Source organism: Neurospora tetrasperma, assembly GCF_000213175.1.
Source record: "Neurospora tetrasperma FGSC 2508 unplaced genomic scaffold NEUTE1scaffold_4, whole genome shotgun sequence".
Taxonomy (NCBI): Eukaryota; Fungi; Ascomycota; class Sordariomycetes; order Sordariales; family Sordariaceae; genus Neurospora; species Neurospora tetrasperma.
The window spans coordinates 3,628,095-3,649,913 of NW_009799102.1; the positions used below are offsets into that span (position 1 = coordinate 3,628,095).

At 52.4% G+C, this 21,819-nt stretch overlaps 5 protein-coding genes across 5 annotated transcripts; 3 read left to right on the forward strand and 2 right to left on the reverse strand.

Moving 5' to 3' along the window:
* Window positions 1-201: 201 nt before the first annotated feature.
* On the reverse strand, window positions 202-3,213 carry NEUTE1DRAFT_147504 (uncharacterized protein; the record flags this gene model as incomplete). Its single annotated transcript, XM_009854253.1, has 3 exons — window positions 202-391; window positions 457-3,033; window positions 3,118-3,213. The coding sequence occupies 3 exons, from the start codon at window positions 3,211-3,213 to the stop codon at window positions 260-262; spliced, it is 2,805 nt and encodes a 934-aa protein (XP_009852555.1).
* A 1,763-nt stretch (window positions 3,214-4,976) lies between these two features.
* NEUTE1DRAFT_65986 (uncharacterized protein) lies at window positions 4,977-5,957 on the reverse strand (the record flags this gene model as incomplete). The annotated part of the gene is made up of 2 exons (XM_009854254.1): window positions 4,977-5,633; window positions 5,695-5,957. The coding sequence occupies 2 exons, from the start codon at window positions 5,947-5,949 to the stop codon at window positions 5,061-5,063; spliced, it is 828 nt and encodes a 275-aa protein (XP_009852556.1).
* An 835-nt stretch (window positions 5,958-6,792) lies between these two features.
* On the forward strand, window positions 6,793-8,259 carry NEUTE1DRAFT_84674 (uncharacterized protein; the record flags this gene model as incomplete). Its single annotated transcript, XM_009854255.1, has 3 exons — window positions 6,793-7,086; window positions 7,150-7,409; window positions 7,477-8,259. 3 exons carry the CDS (start codon window positions 6,865-6,867, stop codon window positions 8,072-8,074), a joined length of 1,080 nt encoding a protein of 359 aa, XP_009852557.1.
* Window positions 8,260-9,233: 974 nt separating this feature from the next.
* Window positions 9,234-12,510, forward strand: NEUTE1DRAFT_147507 (uncharacterized protein; the record flags this gene model as incomplete). The annotated part of the gene is made up of 3 exons (XM_009854256.1): window positions 9,234-10,718; window positions 10,781-11,982; window positions 12,075-12,510. The coding sequence occupies 3 exons, from the start codon at window positions 9,505-9,507 to the stop codon at window positions 12,125-12,127; spliced, it is 2,469 nt and encodes an 822-aa protein (XP_009852558.1).
* Window positions 12,511-19,283: 6,773 nt separating this feature from the next.
* NEUTE1DRAFT_130778 (uncharacterized protein) lies at window positions 19,284-21,356 on the forward strand (the record flags this gene model as incomplete). Its single annotated transcript, XM_009854257.1, has 2 exons — window positions 19,284-19,881; window positions 19,969-21,356. 2 exons carry the CDS (start codon window positions 19,284-19,286, stop codon window positions 21,354-21,356), a joined length of 1,986 nt encoding a protein of 661 aa, XP_009852559.1.
* Between the last annotated feature and the right edge of the window lie 463 nt (window positions 21,357-21,819).

Consider the following 21,819-nt stretch of genomic DNA (forward strand, 5'->3'; position numbering starts at 1 on the left):
CCCCCAAAATCTTTCATCCAATCTAGGTATCCCCATCCGCGACCCCATCCCCATCCGCAATCCGCAATGTGCAGCCGTCCATGCAATCGATCCAAGTCGAGAAAGGTGTTAATGTGAATGATGCAAAAGAAGAAGAAAGAAGAAAGAAGAAGAAGAAGAAGAAGAAGAAAAAGAAGTAAAGTTCCTCGTTAGATAAAAGGGTTTGCGTTCAGAATGGTTTATAAACAAGATCCAACCAAGCCTTCAGAGGACTCGGTCATCATGACATACTAGGACTAAGTGCCCCGGCATCAGCCGGACTCTTCAACCCCGGACTTAGACCGCCTGTTGATGTTGTCCTCCTCAAGGCACGCAGCTCCTCCTCCAGTTTACGACGCTTGGCTAGTTCCTCCTGTGAAGTAAGTTAGTAACCAAATACTGAAATGAGAGAAATAAAAAACGAAAAAGAAAACTCACCTTCATCTCCTCATTGAACCTCTTCCTCTCCTCCTTCATCGTCGCCCTAAACTGCTCACTGAGCATCGTCGCGCCCATTCTCGGACTCAACAACCCGCCGGCGGCACTACCCGCCGCGCTCAGCGCCGGACTAGGCGGTGGTCTCAGACGCTCCTTATCCAATTCTTCCTTGAGCCTGCTAATCTCCCTCTCCATCTTCTCTCTCAGTTCCGCCACTTCGCTCTCCAGCGACTCCTTGGCCTGCGTCGCGTCATCCAGCTTATGCTCCAAGTCGAGCTTCTCCTTCTCGGCGGCAATCGACTCCTTGGTGATGGCCTCAAAGTCCTTGAGCGTGCTCTCCAGCTCCATCTTCAGCTTGGCCACCTGCGCCTGCAGATCGGCCACCTCGTTCTTGTTGCTGATGGCAGCTGCGTGGGCGGCCCGCTCGGCGCGCGAGCCGTAGGCCCCGTCAAGCTCGGCCTTGGCGATGGTCATCTCCATCTTGATCTCGACGAGCATCATGTTCATGCGCTCGAGCTCCTCGTCCTTGTCCTTAATTTCCTTGCGCAAGCCCTCGACGACGTCCTCGGCGTCCTTCTGGGCCTTCTCAGCGGCGGCCTTGGCCTTTGCGGATTGCTGGAGCTGGGACTGCAGATCGACCACGTCCGCTTCCGTCTCGGCCAGGCGAGTGGAGACGTCGTTGAACTTGCTCTCGAGGTTGGCAATGACGGCGTTGCGCTCCATGAGCTTGTCCTGCGTCTGCTGCGCGCCGCGCGCCATGGCGGCCTCTTCGCGCTCGGCGGTTGTGCGCTGCATGGCCTCCATTTGCTCGAGGGCGTTCTCCATCTTGTCCTTTGCTTCGAGGACGCGGGCCTCGGCATCGTCGATGAGGCCGCGCATCTTCTCGAGTTCTTCCATCTTGGCGCGGAGCTCAGCATCCTTCTCTGACCCGCTCTTGTTGTTGAGCTCGCGCTGCTGCTTGATTTGTCTTTGCAGCACAGCTTTTTGCTCCTTGAGACTGGTGGCTTGGGCATAGAGCCATTGTACCTTGGCGGAGAAGCCCTGGAGAGAGTATTGCTCGTTGGGATCGATGGCTTCGTCGCTGCCGGAAAGATATTCCTCGTCCTCCTCGTCGACGGCCAAGTTCATCTCCAGGCGCTTCTGGCGGCGAGCAGCCTTCTGGCGCTGAATCTCTGCAAAGCCGGTGTGGATGATATCCCACAGACCCATGAGGACGGCTTCGACTTGCTCGCTGTCGGATCTGTTGGCGTTATTGTTATTAGCGGTCGAGCCTTGTGTACGGCCCATCTCAACTCTGATTGTGCGTAGGATGGTCTCGAGGTAGTCGAGCTGCTCGTCCATGGATCCTTCAGAGGCCGTAGGAGGAGCCGCTGTGCCGATATCAGGAATGGTCTGCGTCAGGAAGGTGTGAGCACGCCTGTTCAAGGCCTCGATGCGCTTTTCGGCCTGGGACAGGGTGGCTGCGGAGGCATCACCGGCAAGTTCCAAGTCCCTGTTGATGGCTGCAGACCTCAGTTGCTGCTCGTGCATGGCCATGTCAAGACCGCGCTCCAGGTAGGCAAGTTGGACAGGAAGTGTTTGGCCGTTGCCGGCAGCTGGCTCAGGATCATCAAGATTAGCGTCGGCGGACGGGTTGATCTCGGTGATTACATCCCTCAGCTTGTGATTCATCATCTCCAGTCTTTGCTCGGCCTCCGCAAACAGCCTGATTTGACCGTTGATCTCGGTACGAATAGCATCGTTCTCGGCTGAGAGTTCCTGCTGTCCAGCCCTGAGCTGGTTCTCCGTCTCCCTGAGCTTCTGCTCCGCGGCCTTGAGTCTCTCGTTCTCCTCCTTGACCCGCTCCATCTCCTCCCGCAACTGGCTGGTCTGCTCACGGATTGGCGACTTTGGTGGAATTTCGAGATTCGTCAAAGCCGGCGCCGGGGTAGGAGCGAGGTTCACCGACCTCTCAGGTCCTCCTTCTGACGGGTGTAATGTCCGCCAGTCGAATCCATCATCACCACCAATGGGTTCCATGCTGATACTGTCCCGCGAATTGGTGTAGGTGTAGAGGCTTTCGGGGCTCTCGGGCATACCATTAATCATCATCGAATTGCCGAAGACCTGGCCATTGGGTGTCTGCGCATTCCTCCTTCTCGCTCCATGTGTCAACTGCAAGATGGCGGCGGTATGTTGTAGTAGGCGGCGCTGGGAGTTGAACAGCTGGTTCTCGAGCAAGGCAAGCTCGGATGAAAGCTCATTGCAAAGGCGCTCGCTATTTTGCTTCTCCACCTCGGCCTCCCTCGCGGCAGCAATGTCCTCACGGGAGCTGTGTCTCCTGTGTCCTGGGTTGTACAGGCGGGCCATGGATACGGCGGCATCGCGGTACTTTGTCTGGATCGCGAGGTTGGCGCGGGCTTGGTCGATACGTATTGTCAGGGAGCGGGTTTGTTTCTTCAGGTCATCCACCTCTTCTTGGGACAGGATCTCCCATTGCTTGCTATCACTCAAAGCGGTTTCCATCAAGAGGTGGATCTGGATAGGGTCATCCAGGTCGACAAGCGCAGAGATCCGGGGCCGGTCGGCATCGTTGACCTGTTAGGGAAGCATTCTTGTTAGCCTACACCCCAGCCTCGAATCAGTTCAAGATTCCCATCTGGTCTATCGGGTCGTTCTTACGGGAGTGTACCGCGGCTTGTTGAACCCCTCGGTCATGGACCTCCCCAGGCCATGGAGGGGAGGCGGCGCCCCTTTCCTAGTCGCGGCTCCATTCATGATGATGATGGTGATATATTAGGTTTAGATGTAGTAGGTAGCTTGTATATGCGCCTGAGGTGTCGTCGTATTAAGTATTCAAAGAGCGGGTTGTGTAGTCTGGCGTTGGTTCGGTATGCGTTCGAAGTACAACTAAGTCGTCCAAGACATTATACAAAAAAAAGGCGAGAGAGCGTGGAAAGGCGAAGACGCAAAAACAGTGAGACAGTTGAACAAATCTGTTGGTCGTGTCGTGCAAGCGAACTAGTTGGGCGGCGCCATGCAATGCCGTTGGGCTTTATCTATGCGCGATCGCGCGAGGATGTTCGAGATGCGACTGCAATGCGGCGGGTTCAAGTTGTCCAGGCACCGGGTACGTCTCCTGTATGTACGATGCAAGGGGATCGAACTAAGTGTTGGAGGCTTCGTTGGAGGAGGAAGAAGCGACGAACGGGATGGAAAGCCCCAGCGGTCGGTCGGGTCGGCCCAGGGCGGGATGATGGGTCTACTTTGGTTTACTGTACTGTGTAGCTGGGTGGGAGGTGTTTGAGAGTTGGGTTGGGATGCCGGTTAACCGCCGATCCTTTCAATTGCCGTCCGGGGTTGCCAAGAGACACAGAGAGAGACGGGAGTGCTTCCTCAGGGGCTCAAAGGCGACTGAGCAATGGGAAGGAATGGAGAGAAAGGCGGCAAGAAGGCAGTCCAAAGAATCTCCAATGAAAGTGACGCGAAGTCCGAAATCAATCAACAAAATCAAGGGGCCAAGATGGATAAAAGTGCCTTAATCCAGAAAGGGAAACCAATTTTATATGGAAATGGATTCGACCCGAGGACATCTCCACTTTTACGGGCGGCCTGAAGCCTGTAACCGCTGTGAAGCTAGCGCTAAATTGGGCCGTACCTGCGTGGTGGGTGGGGTTCTCTTTTCCTTCCAAGTCGTCGTTCCTGGGCCATCGAGGTCCTCGCTTTCTTCCACAGGATGGACACGTCGAAATGAACGACCTGACGTCTTCGGAAGTGAACAAGTGGAAACCATGGGAGATCTCATTAGCCGAGGGTTTCAGATACAAGCATCTCTATTTCTTGACAATTAAACCGGGTAGCGGATTGATTTGAATGTCGAGTAAAGAGAGACCATTCTATATGTATGCCTTGTTCTACACAACCGTTGGTGCATATTTACAGTCGATGTTGGTCTTGATGATCAAACAACTATTCCCTTCGCTAATCGCGTTTTCACACTAGACTAGTGTATATCTGCTGAGCATTAGTTTCCTTACAGGTACTCTGAACATCATATACTGCTCAAGTGGAAGCTCTTATCTGATTTGCAGAGCTCAAATTCTCCAACTTACACCAAGACGGGACTTTCCTTTGTCAAATCAAGTGCACGAGGCCAAGTGTTTCTCATTGGTATCCGTCCTGACTTCTGTTCCGTCTCATCCACCTGACGCGCATCGGTAGATCGAAGTGTCTACCTCTGATGTGAGACATGACAGATCCTTGCATACCGTGTGTCTTCTGTAGTGTAAACCATCGATGTTTAATTAATTAACACAAGTATGTTCCGCAGTAAATATACCATGGTCACATTTCAAGGCTAACCTCGATGCCTGTCATAAACGTAGAATTTGGCATGATCGGCTTGGCATTCAAATAACAAAAAGCAATAACTCCTAGTACGATACCAATGCAGTATTAGAAGTGCTTCCTAGGGAATGTGGAAGGTCACATCCAGGCTGCTGCAGCTACAGGACAACTGGACGTCAAACAGGACAGATCATGTTACGAACCAACATTTGTATTAGTGCTGTCCTCAGGGGCCTCAAACCATCATGTCCGAACTGGAAACACCCATACTCCTCATCTTAGAAGGCCCCTCTAACCTCATCTATCAGTTGCTGACCCAACGGTCTCCTCCTGTTTCCTTCCCCCTCAGCAGCTGGCTGCGCACCCGTAGCCACACCAGTAGATGCCCCTTCATCCTCCAGTCTCCTCCGAATCCCATCAAACCTGTCGTTCCTCTTCTGGGCGCGAAGACCGACCACCCACCCCGGAACCCGCCAGCGCGCAACCGCCGCAGGCAAGAGATCGTTGCGCCACAAATACCCCACTGCCCAACCAATCACCGCACCGAGGAGAGAGCCGGGCCACTGGAAGAGGGCCAGCTGCAAAGCCATGAGATACCGTGTCGACTTGTCCGAGAAGATGAACCCGCTGGTGTCGTCGCTGGCGTTGGATGGCGAGTTGGCGGATAAGGCGACCTTGTACTTGTAGATCTGCGGGATCATGGCGTGGTACTGCGCGAGAATGGCAAAGAGAATCGGTGTCGGTCCGGCGGGTATGTAGTCCAGGACGCCGAAGGAGAGCGGTCGTAGGACGACAGTGAGGAAGATGGGCGGGATAATGGCTGTGAAGAGTCCGGCTAGGAGGATGAAGGACTGTTTTGCGATGGTGAGTCTGACTGACTGACTCTGGCTTAAAGAGGCAAAAAGTACTTACGGCATATTTCCTGGAGCCCCAAAACCGCTCAACCATTCTCGTGTGATAAAGGGACATGGCTCCAAAGAGCACCTCGGATGAGTTGGTGTAGCATAGTTGGTACGTCAACATGCGCCATAGTTGTCCGTAGCGGAGGAAGTGAGTGCCAATTGAGATGTAGAAGTAGTGCTTGATGTCAAAGACGCTGGCGGCGATGGAGAGCCCAACCAGGCCCAAGACCAGTGCCTTGGTTACTGGCGCGTCAGTGAAGGACATGATTGTGTTTTGTTTTTTTTGTTCGGACTGGTCTCTATGCACTTTTGGTTCTCACGGACAATAAAGACTGTCCAATGTGAAGAGGAAACTCGGTTGCTAAGATGGCTCTTCTGCCAAGCTCAAGAGATGAAGAGGAAACCGTACGTCTGTATGTACTTTCCCCCTTTTGGATGTCCCGTCTCTGGGATCGCGGAAATCAGGTGTACATATGAGAATCGTGGGCCGAAACACTTATCCAGATGCGCCGGGCAATCAGGGCAGTGGTGTTAAGGTTTTGGAAAGGTGAATTTCCCGGCTGAGGGTGTGGAAGTTGAATGGAAGGTTATCGTCGGCCATCACGGTTCCTGGCCAAGACCTGCCGATGACATGTGTCCCGAGAATTAAAGGTGGGGCTACGGGCGGACATCGGGCAACCCTGCCTGCCACGGCCCACGGGAAATGGAAGGAAAATGATAGGACCACAACGAATAGAAAGCCTCGGAGTGGCATTCTCACCACTGTGAGTGCAGTTATTCAGTGTCAGTCAACAGCTATCATATTACCCGACTGACCTCCACACAGCTGTGCTTGGTATCCTTCGACACTGCACGATTGCATCTTTACACATTGCTGTGCTTTTAGGTTGCGGGTTTATTACTTAGTTTACACCCTGCTCATTGCATACTGTATTGGCCCTCTTTTTCTCCAACTCTTGGCTGCCCATCGTCGATCCGGCGCTAGAGTCCAAAAAAAGTTACTCCAAAGTTTCAATTCCAACATCCACTTCGGGCTTTCAGTTGGAGGCTGATCCCGTCCAACCTCGGGGTCTCCACGCCCTCTTCTCAACCACCACCCCCCCGCTCCCATATTCATAACGACTCGGCCACTTGGCATCGCTGCCTCTCCCGGTCCTTGTGTGTGCGGTAATTCGGCATCATGTCTGATCTCTATCTCTCCCGCATCCGTAACTGGTTCCTCAGTTCGCCCCCGGCAGAATGGGCTATCAGGGGACTCCGCGAGACCCTTATCGGCGCCTTGAAGCAGGGTCCCGTCCCTCGCCATGTGGCTTTTGTTATGGACGGTAATCGGAGATATGCCCGGAGCCACAAGATCGAGACTATCGAGGGCCACCATCTCGGCTTCGAGGCTCTTGCGAGGGTACGTTCCTACACGGGGTTCCTGCTAATGGGGCCAATGCTGACTGACATGTGATTGTCTCAGGTCCTCGAGATATGCTACAAGTGCGGTGTCGAGGTTGTGACAGTGTATGCATTCAGCATCGAGAACTTCAACCGCCCAAAATACGAGGTCGATGGCCTGATGCAGCTTGCCAAGGTCAAGCTGGAGCAACTGATTCAACACGGCGAACTGCTCGAGCGATACGGCGCCAGTGTTCGCGTGCTGGGTGAGCGTGATCTTCTGAGTGACGATGTGCTCGAGGTGATCGACCGCGCTGTTTCTACAACCAAGAACAACAAAAAGTACGCATGTCTCGTTATCCTGCCCCTAATCGGTTCAGGTACGGGTTAGCTGACCAAGGCCTTATAGGTGCATCTTGAATATTTGCTTCCCATACACGTCGCGAGAGGAAATGACGACCGCCATCCGTTCCACGGTCGAGGAATATTCGAAATCATCAGCCCCGAAGCGCACGCCCTTCTCGCAGACGCGTATTACACAAAAGATTATGTCGAAGCAGGGAGACAGGAGTGGGAAGATGGACAGTGACAACACATCTTTGGGACAAGAGCCGTCGCACACCCCACCCGGATCGGACGATAACGAAGACTCCATGTCATCCACCACAACGCTATACCCCGATTCCCCGGGCCGTACTTCCAAGGACGGCTCCAACCACGTTACCATATACCCCAATGTCGAGAACATCACGACCGAGACGATTGATAAACATATGTACACGGCCGACTGCCCACCGCTAGACATTTTTGTGCGGACTAGTGGGGTGGAGAGATTAAGCGACTTTATGCTGTGGCAGTGCCACCAAGATACCCAAATGTTTTTCCTCAAGTGTTTCTGGCCCGAGTTTGACCTGCGGCATTTCCTCCCTGTTTTGCTGGAATGGCAATGGCGGCAGAAGAAGAAGGCGATGGAGGAGGGGCCTCGACAGCGGGTCAAGACGGCCTGAATGGCGCCGGTTGATACCCCAAAGTTATGTCAAAGTGTTGAAGCGAGCAGAAAGAGTTCAGAGTCGATTTCTCTTTCTTAGATATGATAGCAGCAAGCATACAGAATTATCGAGGGCCGCCCTCCTTCACATGTTAGGGCTTGAAAGGAGGGAGGGCTGAAGAATTTATGACCGGTTTCACGTCTGCGTCTTTCGCACCACTGCCCGCATAAATATATCCAGAAAGTTGAATCACGAAACCAAGCATGTCATGTCCTGCAACCCGCCCCAATATGCGCCCGATAACGGACATGAAGTGCACAAAGATTTGGCGACAAGGACAATTGAACGAACTTGGTCACTCTGAACGAAACAGGCGGGTAGATTCGATGCAAATCCAACTATAGCCCATCTCTGCTAACCGAATTCCCACACGGATGTAGCAGCTCGTCGGTAGGCCTTCGTGGTCGACCTCAATGGCTCGGCGCAATTAAGACAAAGTCCTTATCTTATCGCATCCTCGTCTGCTGCCAGTGACGTACGTATCAGAGGTCTCGAAAATTTGGAGTCAGCCAATTGGAGGGCGCGCTCAGTCCATTTAAGTTGGGTCCTCGGGGAACACAAAACATTGCCGGCCGGCAAAGAGGAAGGAACCTAAAGCTCGAAGAGATAATCTACGTACCAAATATCAGGTAGACAGTGACATAACAGTGGCAGCAAGTCCCGGGTTGTAACCTGTGTACCTTGGGAGGTGATATGGCAGCTTTTATTCGGGTTGGTTAAGATGCGATTGTGAGCGCGTCGGTGGTGGATGGTTGGGTGCCGCGAGGTCCAGCGGCACTGCGGCAGTGGATAAGCAGGTAGGATGCTTCAGCGCAAGAGAGAGCACACTGTCTGTCACTCACAGGGCAGCACTGCAGTGGAAGTCCGCCCAAGAGAAAGTCTGGGCAACCCGCAGGCATTCAGTCCCGACCCAAGCGGAGGTCCGGTGGAAAGTCTCTCTTCCCACCCACACACCCACACACACAGCCGACTACGGTCACCCTGACCTTCCCATCCTCTTTTCTGTCCTGATTCTTTCCCCCAGGACTAGAGGTAGTTAAACGCCCACGCATTTTACTACTCGACGAGATACCCACGGCGACATGTTCTGACACCTCTTTTTCTTTCCAACCACGTATTTCCTGAACAGCAGTAACCAACAATCTCGCCGCCGTACTGCTGCTACCTGACTCTTCTCCGTCCCCGAGGCCTTTGGACACGAGCTGGAAGCGCCGCCACGAATCTTTGGGAGCAAGCAAGGAAAAGCAGAGTCGGATCCAGCCCTACTCGTGTGCTTTGACGCTCTATACCCCTCGTCTTCTTGTTGTCTCGTTCTACTCCCCCACCTAATAGCTCTTGTTTATTGTCCATCCACGCGCGTCAGCCACCAGACCTCTCCTCTACCGACCATGAAGACGGCTAAACCTCCCGCGGCCGAGGCACCCTCGGGGCCATCTGGCTCGAATCGCAGAGCGCAGCCCGTACGACAGACGCGAATCAACCCGCCGCGAACCTCGTCCCTCAATCGAACCAACTCGTTCCCCAACGGCCCAGCCCCAGAGCAGCCCATCGACATCTTCCCCGCCGTCACCCACTTCACCGATGCCATTACCGCCCTACCAAAAGAGCTTGTGCGGCACTTCACCCTCCTCAAGGAGGTCGATGCCAAGATCTTTGCTCCTGAAGCTACCCTCTTCGAGCTCGTCGATGCTGCTCTCAAGGCTCCCGTGCCAGACCGCACCCGATCGGTCACCGATGGCAATAGCAGTGTTGCGCCAGCTTCAACACCCATGAGTGCCCAGAACAGCACCAGCGGACGGGTGGCCGCGAACGCGAACCCCGCCACAGTACCGCCATCGATCACCGACTCGGCTCATGCCGCCGTCTTCGACCCTACCAATCTACCGCGTCGGCACCTATTTAGACAGGCCGCCTGGAAAATACAAGAAATGCTTGTTTCGCTCGAAGAAAAGAACCACGTCATATCCACCGCGAACGACGCCCTCAACAAGCAGCTGTCGCGCATTGAGGAGATTTGGCCACACTTGGAAAATGAATTCAGCGACGAGGCCAAATGGGGCAGCACTACACACTGGGCCTACGCTGAGAACCGGGTTCCCAAGACCAACCACAAGGAAGCGGAGCGATCACGACGCGAAGGCGCGGCTACTCTTTCTGCCGCTGCACAACAGATAGCTGAAGAAGCCGCTGCGCGCAGCAGCGATAGGAAACAGGCGTTGGCAGCGAAAAAGAACAACAAAGGACAGGCCACTGAACCAGAGGCAGATCCAAAAGCACAGGAAACCACCAAGAAGGGCCCAGGGACCGGCAAATCCAGAAAACACCAGGCCGAGGCCACCCCCGTCGGACTCGGAATCGCCAATGGCACCCCGAATAATGGAACCGGACCATCCAAGAGACGAAAGGTTGAAAAGGAACCCAAGGCCAACGGAAGTGCCGCCATGGAGCGTGCCATGAGCAGCGTCTTCGGTAACGGAACGGCAAAATCCAAGACAACGGCGAGTCCCCGGGGATCCCCAGCGCCCGATGGAGCCACCCCAACTGGACCTACTACGAAGAAGCGCAAGGCGCTCCCGTCGGGAAGCACCCAGGCCAAAAAGAGGTATGTTTACAGCAACCCTATTTCGTCTACATTGGCACGACATACTAACCACTGTGCTATAGCAGGACAAATGCCGCCAATTCACCGTCGGTGGCGGCATCTCCCCTTCTAGGATCTCTCCCTGACACCAAGGCCGGGCGCAACTCTCCAGTGCCCCTTCCTCCTCGTCCAGCTTCGTCGCGCGCACGTCAGAACTCGACCGCATCTACCACTCTCCCTATACAGCAACGACCTGCGACCGCCGCCACAAACAAGCCCAACGGCATCACACCAGCAGTGGTGGAAGCTGTAGCACAGAGCAAGTCAACTTCAGATGTGAAGGCACAGAAGGAAGCCGATCCACCTGCCCCTACACCTGCCAAGACCGAGGCTGCGAAGCCAGAGACAGAGATCAAGCCTCCTGTCCCACCAGAGCCGGTAGCCAATGCTAGCACAACCAAGAAAGAAAACAGCAAGGCGATGACTGCCCCCGCCGAAGAGCCGGAAACTAAGAAAAGAACGAATTCGATAGTGTCACAGACAGCGATACTACCTCCGCCAATAAGTACTACTATCACAACCACCAAGAGCGGTCGCGCGAGCAAGCCGTCAACACCAGCGACGGGGACCTTTGCGGAGGCTGTCAATGCAACCACAACGACTGCGAGGTCACGGCCATCAAGAAATAACACTAATCAATCGGACAAAGATAGCAACATCACTAGTGGAAAGGATACCTTTGGTAATAGCACCACCAGCACGACGTCAGGAACAACGATATCGAAGCGGAGCCACAAGAAGGGTGCGTCGTCGGTATCGGCTGTGGCCGTCTCCATTGCCCTACAAGATGAGAAGCCAGGCAAGTCAGCCGCGGCTTCGGATGACAAGAAGGACACCAGCGATGAGAACAACGGCCGGCCCACCACTAGCGGCCGCGGGAAGGGTGGTGCCGCCCATCGCGACAGCAAAGCTGAAAGAGCCTCGGAAAGAGACAGAGGCGGTGACCGCGACACAAAGATTGAGACTAACCACGGCCATGGTCACGGAAGGAGAGGTACCGCTACCGCGGCTGCTGCCAGGGCTCAACAACAGCAACCCCAGCATCAACAACGGCAGGAGGAAGAAGACGACGACGACGATGATGATGTTGACGCTGACGAGCAGAGGTACTGCTTTTGCAACGGAATCAGCTATGGAGAAATGGTGGCGTGCGACGGGGACGGGTGTCCGAGGGAGTGGTTCCATTTGGAGTGTGTTGGGTTGAAGGTGGCTCCCAAGGGGAATGGTGAGTTCTTTTCTTTGTCCCTCTCTTTGCCATTGTCTGTTTGTTTGTTCCTTTAGAAAACACGATCGCTAACTCAAACGTGACAAAAACAGCGAAATGGTATTGCGAGGATTGCAAGAAGAGGTTACGCGCTTCGGGGAGGTGAAGAGCCTCGCGGGCACAGCGACCTTGTTCTAGTTGGCGGCGAGCGGTGTCCATCCAGGGGCATATTTCTTGCGAAAGTACGAAGGAGAAAACTCAGAAATGATTACAGTACATGACTTAATCGGGCGAGATCCCGCACGAACAGGGATGGCGAATAAAATGGCGTCGATGGATATCATGAGCGAACGGACGGACGAACGAAAGGCATATTTGGATCGTAGCTTTTGTTAGCTGACGACGATCGAGCGATCGATCTGTTTCGTCCGTCCCCAATGTATAGATGGTGTATGCGATGCTAGAAGAATGGCCCGGGACACTTTTAGGGTATAGTCTCTTTCTTTGCACACACTATTCAGTCTTTTCAACCTGACTATTGTCCTTTGATTTTACTAACCTGCAGTAATTGAGAAGGTAGTGTACTAAACCTGAAGTGGATTCACGGCGTCGAAAACCTCTTTCAACATCTTACATCTTTCCCTCTTCTTCTGTATCTTGATTTGGCCATCAACGTCCATGTCCCTTCTTCCGTTTCCATGAAATTCATCCCAAGACGTTCATACTACCACCATGATTACCAGTTAGTTCTTGATCACTTTCCTTTTCGGCACCGATGAAACGAAAGCTTCGTCATTACGTCGGGAATAATACATAAGGGCATGCCTACGAAGCAACAGACAGGCATCATATGTATCATGAAAGCTTGTTTGATGTTATACTACCCCAACTATGTAAGTCCATGCGTCTCTACACTACCCGCTTACACTAGAGCCCAAGATACCCAAACGCAGTAACATGTATGTCTATACGACCTTCCCCTCACTTTTGGTTGAAAATGTTATGTAAAGAAAATCTCCGACTTGGAAGGTGCAATGGTGTCTAAGGTATTGGCGGGGTATTTAGTTGTCTTTCTGGGCCTTTTGGTCTTAGTCTTCCTCTTTCTTCTTATGAACCACCCTCTTCACTCTACCGAACCCTGGAATTAGCACCACGAGTGGCTGCAGACTCCTTCACTCCGAGCAGAACTTGAACTTTCAAGGCTTATGGAAGCCTGTACTGTAAGCTGTAATCTGCAACCTGTGACCTGCAACCTATGATCTGTAAAGAGGATGATTTTCAAATCGCATCTGGACATCAATCATGATCTTATACTCTTGATTGCAGGTACCAACCGATGATGTATATATATACTCAATGAATCACTAGGCAGCTACCTAGGTTAGGTTCTTTGCGAAAGTCGTACCTGCATGCATAAAGGCCATCGCTGCATCACGGAATCTTCAATTCTTTCCGTCGTCGTCGTCGATTTCACTTGTTTCCGTCGTTTTAAGAACTGAACTCACCTTTGCCAATCCACTTCATTCCAGTTCCAGTCCAGGTATAACTTACAGTACACGTGTCCGTTCTTCATGACTCGATCGTCGTCGTCGAGGATTTGCTTTCCTTCCTTCTTTATTTCCTTCCTTATTTCCTTCCTTCCCCTCTCACATGTCACCTCACATCGCATCAGATCACATCCACTTTCCCCTCTCTCTTCCCCCTGGCAGCCAGGTTCCATCAACGGAAGGTGTTAGTTTGATCGACAAACGGCAGTGGTTCCATCGGCAGACGGACGGAATGGTACATTGCCGAGGCCGGTTGAAAGCTTGAATGAAAGCTTGAATGATCGCTTGAAAGCTTAACGGGTATGTATGTAGTGTCAATCTCAAACTAGTGTACATACGTAGTGCAGTGAACAAGTTGTCGTCGTCGTCGTCGTCGTCTGATCGTCAAAAGGAATGGTACGTTGGGGTTACATGGTCTGGCGGCAACTGTTTGCTTTGAGGTACATACATATACGAGTTTGTTTGGAAAATCGTGATGAGAATCTGATCTCGATGAGGATCTGCCGCTTAGATACGGGAGACGGACGGATATCGGATCGGGACGGATGGTGAGAAGGTAGGAAGGTAGCTTAGGAAAGAAGGAAAAGAAGGAAAAGAGAAATGAATGCGCAGAGGTCAAGGCGGGAGCATTCAACCAGAGACGTTACCAACTACTACCTATACTTAGCAGGTCAAAAACATCACTAGGTAACTAGCAGGTCATCAATCATATCACCAACAAACAGCAGGTAGGTTAGGTTGAGATCCCCTTGTTTCTCTTTTCTTGTTGCTTTCCTCCGTCTTGCCTGTCGATTTTGATATCGTCCTTTGCATCGATTCCCTGATTAACTACCTTAAAAGTGCAGAAGTGTTCCTTGCTAGCTAAGCTACGTAGCCAAGGAGGGGAGCAAAGCAAAGGCGTACGGTCGACGGAACGGAAGGACTTCCTGGCTGTTTTCATCCTTTTTTTTTCTTTTTCTTTTTTTTCTTCCTTGGTTCTTTTGGCCCTTTTAGGTTTCATAAAAGGTGAAGCAACGAAAGGTACGGAGCCTGTTGGTCAATGGATTGTCTTTTTACTCTTTCTTTTCCTGTCTCTTTTTTTTTGGGAGAACGGTGGATAGACAAGGACCCCAGCCTGGGACTTTTGTTGGGGGGGAACTTTGTATACGCTTTTGATCAAATTTATATACACTACTGTCCGTCCCCTTTTCTTTATTGTTTCTCTCTCTTCCTTTTTACACATTTTTACACTAACTGCCCCCCTTGTCCCAAGGCGTTTTTGGCGTGCTGTCGTTGGCTAAAAAAAAAAAAAAAAAAAAGTTGTTCGGTTGACGCGGCGGGTGACACTGGACGGGAGGGGGAGGGATGCGACTGCGAGCGAGCGAAGGGAAGGGAAGGGTTGGGAGGAGCGATGATCTGGCCAAGACTTTTAGGAACTGCCCGAAAACCTGGGGTAAAGTGAACTTGGGAGACGGACGCCCGGTCTGGACGTCTTGGCTTTGACTTCTCTCTTTTATTCTGTCTGCCTGTTTGTCTGCAACGTTTATATTGTATTCTGTTGACTGCACTGCCGAAAAATTCTTTTTGTTGTGGGCTTTACGTTGGCTTCCTGTCCGCAGGAAGAATTCTATTTGGACTTGGATATCCATTCGGCAAGTACTACAACTTGACACCAACTTGGTAAACCTGGCAAAGGCTGACTGGCAAAGCAGCACTGCATAGTTATAATGACATGGTCAACGTCAACGTAACCTAGTATTACGTGCTGAATGTGCTCTTCCAGAATCCATCTACTGCGTACATATATCACCTAGCACGCAATCCCGCATTATTTCCACGTTGTCAAAGTAGTGTATGAAGAACGTTAAAGGTCAGATGTCAGCTCCGCGGAGATGGAAAAAGGGGAAAGGTCACACGGAATATGTAAACTGCAAATGTTGTGTAATGTGTGGTGTTTGTTGGCGACTTGGATGTGTTTGTGCAATGATGACTATTACCACCTTGTTGATGTGATGGACAGACTTGTCCCGGGCACACTTGGTACTTTCTTGTTCTTCCCACGCACATATTCTTGGTATACGTTGCTGTTTTCCCCTTTTTTTATGCAAGCTGTGTGTGGTCCCGTCGAGGTTCTCCCCCAATTGATATGCGGGGAAAGGGGAGACTGAGGCTACAGTACGACAAGCACAAGGAAAGACACGCAGCAAGTCAAGACAGGGTTAGCTCGGGGCGGCAGGAAGCGGCTCCCCGGATTGGAGAAGACAGTGACAGGGGGGGGATTTGGGGAATCAACCAGAAGAAGAGTGGCTTGTTCTCAGCAAAACAAGCGAGAATTTGCGGTGCGAATGATCAGGTGCACGTGAACAATTCTGAGCCTCTCTGGGATTGTTGAATGCTGCAACCTCTGGACCGCACCACTCCAATTGCTTGGCATCACCTCATCAATCCCGTCGTCTCCCAGTAGGTAGTCTGCTAGCAGGATCATTCCATTTCAACGCTTGAAGTTTTGGCACTGCTCAAGTGTCTCTTCTTATCTTCTTGGGGTGATCATCTCTGATGGCCGGCTGGTTGAGATTGACTTTGGGCTTTTGACTCTTCTCCCCACTGTCGTTGATCTTCTGGTCACCTTGTCTTCCGATGGAGAGTTTGATTGGTCCATCTAGAAAAGAGCTAGAGAGATCCGCCGACAACGGCGTGGAGTCGATCTCTCAAAGGGTGCAGAAAGGGGTCCAAAGCGGCGTGTGTGTAGTGTACATGTGTAGTCGCCAGGCCCCTTGTTGCTCCCCATGTCAAGTAGTGCTGATTCAATTGCTTGTCGTGTCTGGGGAATCCGTAGTGTACAAGAAATATGATATAAGGGGCTGCCCGTCGAGACGTACGTAGTTGTGAGAATGCGATTTCGACCCTTTCCAAAGAGCGACAGTTCGGAAGTTGGTCACGTCAGCCAAGGGTCGTATCAGCCGCAGATCGCCAGAGCATTGTCGGAGGTGGCCAAGACAAGATAAGAGAATGATTCAAAAATGAATCGCGAATTCGGTGCTCTTCATCCCAGTCGATAGTATGTCGAATGGTTGAAATGTGCACGGGATCGGAATCTGGAGAAGCGTGAGGAGAAAGGCCGGCGTCCCTTCTGAGGTGTCCCTTTGATGTCGCGGCTGTCATTCCGTCGGTGGAGAAGGTCACTCTCAGTCTCGCCTCCAAACCACCCATTACGTACGAATACGTCTCTTTCAGTTGGTATTGTACGGCATGTACTTTACCGTTGGCGAGCCTGGCCAGCCACCAACCCACCAGTCCACCAGAGAGCACCCATTGGCAGCCATTCTTGTCAACCACTGCCACTTCACACTGGTGATACTACCAGTGACTACTTAGGTATGTCATGGAAACTTGGATATTTTGGGTTATCTGCAGTTGACCAACATTGAAGCGATCCGTCCCTGCGTATCTCTTGGTACGTCTTTTCGAAACTGGAATCAATTGAACGATCGATGGCAAAAAAAATGATCCAAGAAGCAGTTACTCGATTTGGACGTTTGGTGGGCGATATCCGGCTCTGGTTGGTCCGTTTCGCGTCTCCGGTAGGTCACTGATGCTGCAAGATCAACCAAGCCCAAGATACTACCCGATTACTCTGGAGTGACTGAACCATCTGTCAACCGAAGCTCTGATAAGTAGCAAGAAGGCGGGACAGATGAGGCAAAAATGAGAAATTCCTACATCGCTGGCAGCCCTGCTCCCTGATGGCCATCACCAGTTCGTGTGGGAAGACGTCTTGGCTTCAGTTGTGACCCAGTTTCCACCGCGTTTCCTTCTTCCATGCGTCTGAGTGGTAGAAAAGTCCATTGGCATCATTAGAAACCTAATCCATCGACCACTTCCTTTTTTTGTAGCGGCGATGGACCCCACTGTCAATCGGTCTCCCCTTCGACATTAGCCCATTTTAACTGGGGCCTTCCAGGATGTGTCCATAACTGCCAACTGAATGAAGGGTTTCTGCGTTCTGCAGAGGCACAGAGGGTGGACTGGACTGTAATGACTCTGTATTGACGGTCTGGCAATGGACCATACGGCTGGGTCCCGCCCACAGGCAAAGTACATTCCTGGCAGGCAGCACGTCTTTCCTGGGCAGGGCCACGCAGGCGACAAAGGACGGACATCCTTTCCCTTGAATTTGCGTTGAGTAATGAAAACGACGACTTAGCAGAGTGACAGAAAATTCAAGCAGCCCTCCCGGCACCGCTTGCCGGTTTGCCCTAGGTACTTTTCCATTTTGCAAATCAGCTCTAGTATTTAATCAGTGTGTCCTGTTTTTTTCCATTCGCAACTGCCCTCGCTTCTTGTTCTGGTCGATTCTTCTGCCGTTCTTGTCAACCATAGTGTAACAACAACCAACAAGACATCATTCGCTTATTACAGTCCTGCCAACCGCGTACGGTAACCGAACAACGAAGAAGAAACGAAGGACAGAACAGGAACAGGAACAGGACCTCATCCGACGGACCAACGCAATCCGACCGATCGACCGCCCAAAGGAACGCAAGACCAGCGGAGGGGAACTCCAAAATTACGCATAACCCGTGCGCATTTGAGGTCATATTGCGCTTACCCCATTACTTCCTCTTCGTCCCCATCGGTACTAAGGCGGTCGGCGCACGTTTTGTACTGCCGGTCCTAATTTCTGGTAGCGCCAGAAATCCACAAATTTCCCCAGGTTTCAGAGGTACAAAGACACGGTACCTGCGAACGAAAAGCCACACTTTAAGCGACTTCTACTATTCGTACCCTACTGTGCTCTCGGTCGCTCCCGACAGCCTCTCTCCACGCTATTCCTACCTCTACCTAGCTTGCCTTTGAGGTTGCCTCACCTGACAGCAGTTGGGCTGTTGGTCTGGGCACTTTGGCCATCTTTCTTAGGTAGGTAGCCAGCGGCAAGAAGCGGCGGCGGCGGCGACGGCTCTGGGATCTCCGACCCGAGCACCTATCGACAGGATCCTGCTGCTGCGTGAGGGGATTGGCACCATCTGTGAGCCAGATCACGACTGCTGCGGAGCCAACTCCAACTCTTCAACTGCAGTGTCCAAGGGAACAACGAACCTGTCCCGTCCTCTGCTTGCATCCCCGCATCACTTGCATCGCCGGGACCCCCTTCAACCTCGTTCTTCTTACCTAACGGCACCATCCCTTGACTAATAGAAAAACACCAAGCGGCTAGTCAGACTAGTCCACGCCCGCCAAAGAAACAAAAAAGTCCGGTCCTTCGGCACGCCTGTCCACGCCTGTTTTTCGTGAGCTCGTGGTCCCACGCGCTTGGACACCTGTCTCACCTGTCGACTCAGGGTTACCCCAACTTGGCGAGGGGCGATCCCAGAACGGCTCTTTATAACCTCGCCGGGATCCAAGAGCTTCCAGACACCGACATCCCACCACAAGCGAAAATCCAACTGATCCACCAATAAATCGTCCTTCCCTGTTCGTGGCTCTACACTTATAGCTCCAACCTTTCTGATCTTTGTACTGTCCGACTTTTCGTCTCTTGTTGCTCGAGAGCTTCCATCCAACCCTAACGTCCTCTGCTTGTACCCCCGAACATCCATCCCGGCCCGCCAACGTCTGTGACATCGTCCCTTCTCTCCCCACGGAGCAGAAAAATCACCGAACAAAGGACGCCAAACAAGGTCACCGCTTGCTGTCAACTATCGATTGTTCCGCCGTCGCACACCTGACCTCATAGCAATTTTGCCATTGGGCTCGGCCAAGCCCCCTCCGACCTTTCGTCCTCCTTCCTCAATCAACATGGTCATTCTGCATCACCTCAACACCTTCGCGGCCATGGAGAATATCCAAGCGCCAAGCCCTCCTATTACTCCTCCTGCCCACCAGGAGTGCCTCTCCCCAGCTCTGCCTTCTCCTAACGAGTGCGACAACAACAACAACAAGACCATGGGTGAAGCTCAAACCCGCCAGCCTTCTCCCGACAGGGCGTCGCGCTCTTCCTTCTCCTCCATCCGCGAGAACGAAAACACCCTCACCCAGACCTTCACCCACTCCAAGATCTCCCACCTCGACGTCGACGAAGAGGTTGTGGACGATCGCACCCCCGAGGTCACTCCCGGCCCCTCGACCCTAAACAAGGTCGACACCTTCAGCATGATCCAGACACAGTTCCGCCCCCCAGTGACCCAACCCAACAGCAGGCTTCGTGGCTACGTCGCCCCCGCCGACAGTTTCCAAGGCTGGAAGGGAATCCAGGTCAGAGGCAAGCTTGCTAGCAGGAGCTTTGGAGACCTGACCATTTTGAATAACGTTTGGGGTAGTCCGCCAAAGGATCCCAGAAGTGTCAAAATCAGGCCAGGTGAGGCTCCTATCGAGAGGCTTCCTGCCGAAATTTTGAGTACGTACCCTGTCCGGCTCCATAATACCCCTCCCCCGCTTCGCATCTGGGAATAACCCGTCCGCTAACCACCATGTGATGTGACAGCTGCCATCATCAGCCTCCTCTTCCTCGATGTCCCCCCGAACGGCGTAACCCGGCGCAACATTGATCTGATGTCGCTGTTGCTGACGTCCAAGACACTCCACCTTGCGACCTTGAGCACGCTGTACAGCCAGATCACCATTCCCCACTCGAGAATCTTCCACAAGTTCCTGACCCATATCGCCGAGCACCAAACGCTGGGCACAATCGTCCGACGACTTGACTTCTGCCACTTCAACCCTTCACAGCTCTTCTCCACGGCTGCCGAACGATCCCAGGCTCGCAATTTGACTTCCGAGACCTTGCTCCGATGCCTCGAGTTGACCCCGAACCTTCAGGAGTTCTTGGTGCAGGAGCATATCGACCAGGATTTGAGCGTGGATGTGTTGAGGAAGCTGTTTTTAGGTCTTGAGCGCATGGAGGCTTTGGACTTTTGTGGATGTACTTCGACCTTTTTTAAGGATTCCTTCACGTCGATAGTGACTGCGGATTGGCCCGCGCAGCTGTCGATTCGCCGCCTTTCGCTGCACAAGTGCTTGACATTGCCTTCAACTGTCTTTGAGGCTATTCTTCCCCGACTGACCCGGTTGACGCACCTTGACGTCGCCGGCACTCGCATCACTGATGCGGCCCTCATGTCGATCCCCTACACGGCCAGGATCACTCACCTGAACATCGCCAAGTGCAAATTGCTCTCGGCGCGCGGCGTGATTGATTTCCTCGCTAACCACCCTGCTGCCCAAGGTCTCGTATACCTGAGCTTGGCTACTGATGCCAGAAGCCACCAGCTCTTTGACGTCCAAGACATTTCCGAGCTGATCCCCATCCTTCCTGCAACCCTCAAGTCCCTCAGTTTGAAGGGAAGCAAGATGGATCCTTCGCACATTGACTTGCTTCGGCCCTTGACCAAGCATCTCGAGGAACTGGCTATTGGCCGATCCCTTCTTCTGGAGGATGTTAACCGTCTTTTTGTGCCGGACGAGACGGACGATATTGAGAAGCAGCTCGAATGGGTTCCTCACACGCTCAAGTTCCTCGATCTCTCGGATTTGTGGGGTAACGAGCTGGACCTGGTCTATCTGTTCAACAGCCGCTGTGCCATCATGAAGCCCTTCTCGGCCCCTCTCGAAGTGGTTGAGTTGGCGGAAGATGTTTTCCGTCGTGTGGTGAAGTCGTCTGCCACCTTGCAGCGCATGGGCTGGCGCACCTCGGAGGTGGGAAGCCGCGGATGGATGGTGCGACAGAAGTCTCAAGACCCCTCTGTGCGACACGACGACGGCAGCCGTGGTTGGAAGATGGGCGCCGAAGCTTGGGGAATGAGAAAGATCCCCGTCGCAAGAGCTGAGGTCGGCGGAATGTACGGGAGCTTCATGTTTGGGCGCAAGCTCTAAGCAGCTCCTTTCGGATCCGCGATCGATCTGTTCCTCGTCACAACTTTTTTTCGATTCTCTACTCACTTTTTTTTTTTTCATTCTTATGTATTCCCTATGTTTGCATGGCATTGCATGGTATGACCGGCTATGACAAGCGAGCGATTTCGACGTTTATATCCTTTGGTTTTTTTTGCGTCAACGAACGGAGTTTGGAGTCCTTTTTTTTTTTTATTCTTCGTTTTATTTTAGTTTTTCGCATGTCGAGAGCGAGGTCGTTGAGAGTTCCAATATCCATTTCCCCAACAAAGGATTCATCGGTATTTGAGGGTTTCCGGCTTTTCGCGTCATTGTCATTGCATGGAGTTTTTGGGAGGCATCGGCTTTCTGTTTCCTTCATCAAAAGAACTAAGGGTTATCCAAGATTTTGCTTTGCATCGATGGACATCAATTTGCCAAAAGCAGGAGTTTCCAAGGATAAGGA